At 39.3% G+C, this 3,849-nt stretch overlaps 1 protein-coding gene across 1 annotated transcript in view; it reads right to left on the bottom strand.

The window, feature by feature from the left end:
* ctnnbl1 (catenin, beta like 1) overlaps window positions 1-3,849 on the bottom strand; it is a 52,802-nt gene that overhangs the window by 22,079 nt on the left and 26,874 nt on the right. Inside the window, exon 12 of the mRNA XM_035656937.1 lies at window positions 331-428. Within this exon, the coding sequence (XP_035512830.1) occupies window positions 331-428 (98 nt within the window). The remainder of the gene's footprint in view (window positions 1-330; window positions 429-3,849) is intronic.

Here is a 3,849-nt window from a genome sequence, read left to right as displayed (position 1 = left end):
TATATATATATATATATAAGCAAAAATAAGCAAAATGGACATTTTTCCAGATAGTTGATGATATTTTTTTTTTTGTTGACTAAAAATCCTCAGAGAGAAATATCCGGAAGGTATTATTTATTTATTAAGAGCCACTGAAAAATTTAGCTAATCTGCTTTATCTGGATTATGTGGGCATGGACTGATCAGATTTAATTGACAGTGTTCTGGCAACATAAGCAAACAAACCAACAACCGCCAACACATTTAGATCCAAATGCCGCTGATTAGTGCATTGAAATATGCAATATCAATAAGAGGAAAACAGCAACAAGAAGAAAAACAACGAACCTTCTCACAGTCATTTTCTGTGAACTTGTTGAGGAGTCTGCTTCTCTGTTGGGCCTTGAGATTTCTCAGCATGGATGCGATGATGGAGCAGACGTGTTCTAAGGAAAAGAAAGTGAGAAGTAAAGCTACAGCTTCCTCGTCTGTATTACCAAGACAGTATCTTAAGTTAGTTTAGTGAAATTAGATACACACGTGTCTTAACAGAATAACTCAGATTTTTACCGCTTTCCACTAACTCTTAGACAAACACATACAGTATGTGTAAGCCTCCTACATGATAGTGATTCATCAAAGAGCTCATAGTTTTAACTGGGGAGTATAACAGCAGCTCAAAACATAAACAAAACTGATCACTGCAAAGCTCATTCACATTCACATCTGCATCCACAGCCCCCAGAAAGAACAAATCGATTACTGCTTGATAATTTGTAATTACAGCATGCGCCCAGCTAAGCACGGATACTCTTACACAGAGTGCAGAGAACAAAAAGAGGGAGAAAATGTTAATGAAATTTAGAAATCAATTTTAATTTTAGGGCATGCTGGAACATGCGTAACAGTTTTGGCTGTAGCTAAATTACATTTCTCATGGTGATAGAAATTTGTCTGTGGCAGCTCTGGGGCCATTTACCAAGAGGGAGGTCTAAAAAGATGTTAATTGGCTAAATCAGCAACAAAAATGAGTTAGTCCTGTTGAGTGCCCTTGTTAACCCAATTCACGTACGGTGTGTTATGTCATTCAAAGAGCATCTTACTCACAAGCTGCAGTGGGTGACAATCCAAGTATAACATTTCCCTTTGATATTGAATAAACAATACAGTGTACACAAAGAGGGAACAGAATATGACATTGTAAAATCTCTGGATATACAGAGTGGGGAAAAAATGTAATTGGACTTTATCAACAAGAGGTCAATATTCTCTCTCAACGAGGCTTTGCAGTTGCTAAGCAACAAGAGCACAGGAATCAATCCCATTTCTGCTTTTTAAAAGGGGTCGTGTTTGCCGTCAGCTCACTTTCTGCAATCCCATATGACCCGCAGCATGCTTATTCACTATACTTGAAGGCTGGGATAACTAAAGGTTATAACACCTGTCGACACTAAATCTTTCAGATTAGTACCAATGTGACTGGCAGCACAAAAAGGCAGCAAAATGCACTGAAACACAATAAGAAACAAACAGGAGTCAATGGAATCGCTGCTGATTTAAAACTCTTATGTTCTCTTCTGTTACCCTTGTCACTATTAAACTGAATCTATAAATGTTTTACCTTAGAACTCCATTATATACCAATTATTAATGATGTAATTAAAGCCCCTGAAAACTTGGTTTTAAATCTTATGTATGTACATCTCTATAGCAATAAATATACATCAGTTTGGAAAACAAGATCCTAAGTTGACCAAATCACACAAAAGACATCCCTTAATTATACCTTAAATAGGCCTTAATATATCAACTAACAACTCCTTGTTGTGTTCTTTGCAGAGAAAAATGAAGGGTCTATTAAGGGATTTCTGTTTAAAAGTGTCTGTTAAAATGAAATCCCGTCTTTACATTTCTTTAAAAATCATGAATATGGACTGACTAAGTGACTGGTATGACAAGTATTACATGTAGTTAAGATTGTGTGCTCAGGTTTATTCCAAGGTTCCCTTTATTTTAATGTAGAGCTTATTGCCTGTACACAATGACAAGGAGGCTAACTGCCATTTCCGAAAGGACGCTACTTTATCAACTTGATCCGGGCGGTAATTGATGTCGTCACCTCCACGCCCTGCCGGGAAGGCTATTGATCGCTGGCTGTGGAATGTTCTCTCCGAAGAGTTTAAAACTAAACAGCAACTGCTCCGCTGAGATTTGTGAAGGGGTAGAGGCGGGATTACATTGTGGGTACAAGATGGAGGGCAAGGCTGAGTAAAAGAGCCTTTAGAAAGGTGTCCAATCAATACTCCATTTACATGCTTTGCTGTACAGTTGAATGTTGAGTATAAAAACAAGGAACAAACAAGAAAACAAGGAAAATGCCAACGCAATCTACATCAATGGACTCTGAACTGTTATTTGTCAGATAATAATTGCTCTAATGTAAAGTCCAGGAGTGTGTTGGCCTTGTATGGTCTGACAGTAGAATTGACAATCACTGCTCTGGGTAACTGAAGGTGAACTTGAAGTGTTGTACAAGAAAAGCTGGAAATGAATGAATGTTTAGTGAGTTCGAGGACTTGGACCAGCTGTGAACACCTGAGCAGAGAAAGTGAACAAAAACACCCCAGGGCCATGAAGCAAAATGTAATGTGCCATTCACAAAGAGAGTATTTAATGGTTAATGCAATAGCTACGTGGTGTTTACCACAGCACAGAACTATAATGATTTAAACAACTACAACGTCAGGTGACTGTGGCATTTTGAGACCCCGTAGAGTTTCGTCTTTCGAAGAGCACAAAGCTCAGCACTTACTGCGCGGACCCACAGCATCACAAACTTAAGTCGACTTTAACATCCACTTGCATAAACTGAAACTGTTCCAAGAGAGCTGCATAATGGCCAACAATGAAACATTGTTGTTGGAGTTGGCACCTCCAAAAGGAAATGCATTAAACGCACCCATCACCTGAAACTACTTCAGAGCAGTAGTGGAGTTCTCAGTCAACTTTTGCTAGAGGGATATTTCCATACAGATAACACCATGTCCAACATTTACTCATCCACTAATCACTCACTGTTTGCCTCATCTTTGCCCCGGGGGATCCATAGCACTAAGTTAACATGCAAATAACCCTAAGTGGCCTGGATTCATTTATTGATTGACAGCTAAAGGAAGTGCAATGTAGTGTCGTTCTGAATGACAGAGGAGAACAGATAGGTGGCATTTCCCTGAGAGACAGATTGGGCCTGGACTAACTGTGCCCTGGGGAGAGCAATCAGCCTGCCAGCACCACAGGCAAGTCTGTCAAGGGTTAGAGAGACTGCATTCACTGTCTGAAGCAGCAGGAATGAATTCTGGTTCTGAACTCTCAGGGGGTACGAATGAACAGGAAAGTCAAGACAAATAATTAGCAGTACATTGTGTAGGTGCAGGCTAGTGTGGGTTCCAGATGTGCTCGGCCTGCCAGACCGTCTCGGGGTCCTGGATGCCGTAACATATGAACGCGTTATGATTGGCTGTACATTTAAAAGTGTAGGTGCAACTCTCAATTGATATGAAAAGGAAATGAGATGGTTTACTCGGTTGCTAGTTACATATTGAGCTCTGAAAAGAACGTTGTGTTATGGTACATTAATAAATGTAAAAATTCCTTACTTTTAAGTATTAGTTACGATAACGTTAAAAATGTATCAAAACCTTGGCACCCCTTTCGCTAACATTAGCAAAGTTATCTGAAAACCGTTTTTGTCGCTGTAGTGTATGGTCAATGTATGTCTCACACACATATGCTTATAGATGTGATGCATATATAAGTCACCATACCTACACTACCAGTCAAAACTTTGGACACACCTTCTCATTTAAT

Source organism: Morone saxatilis, unplaced genomic scaffold (genome assembly GCF_004916995.1).
Source record: "Morone saxatilis isolate NCDOM2014 unplaced genomic scaffold, NCSU_SB_2.0 Contig15, whole genome shotgun sequence".
Taxonomy (NCBI): Eukaryota; Metazoa; Chordata; class Actinopteri; family Moronidae; genus Morone; species Morone saxatilis.
The sequence above is the reverse complement of the archived record's forward strand: the minus strand, read 5'-3'. Positions and strand labels throughout refer to the sequence as shown.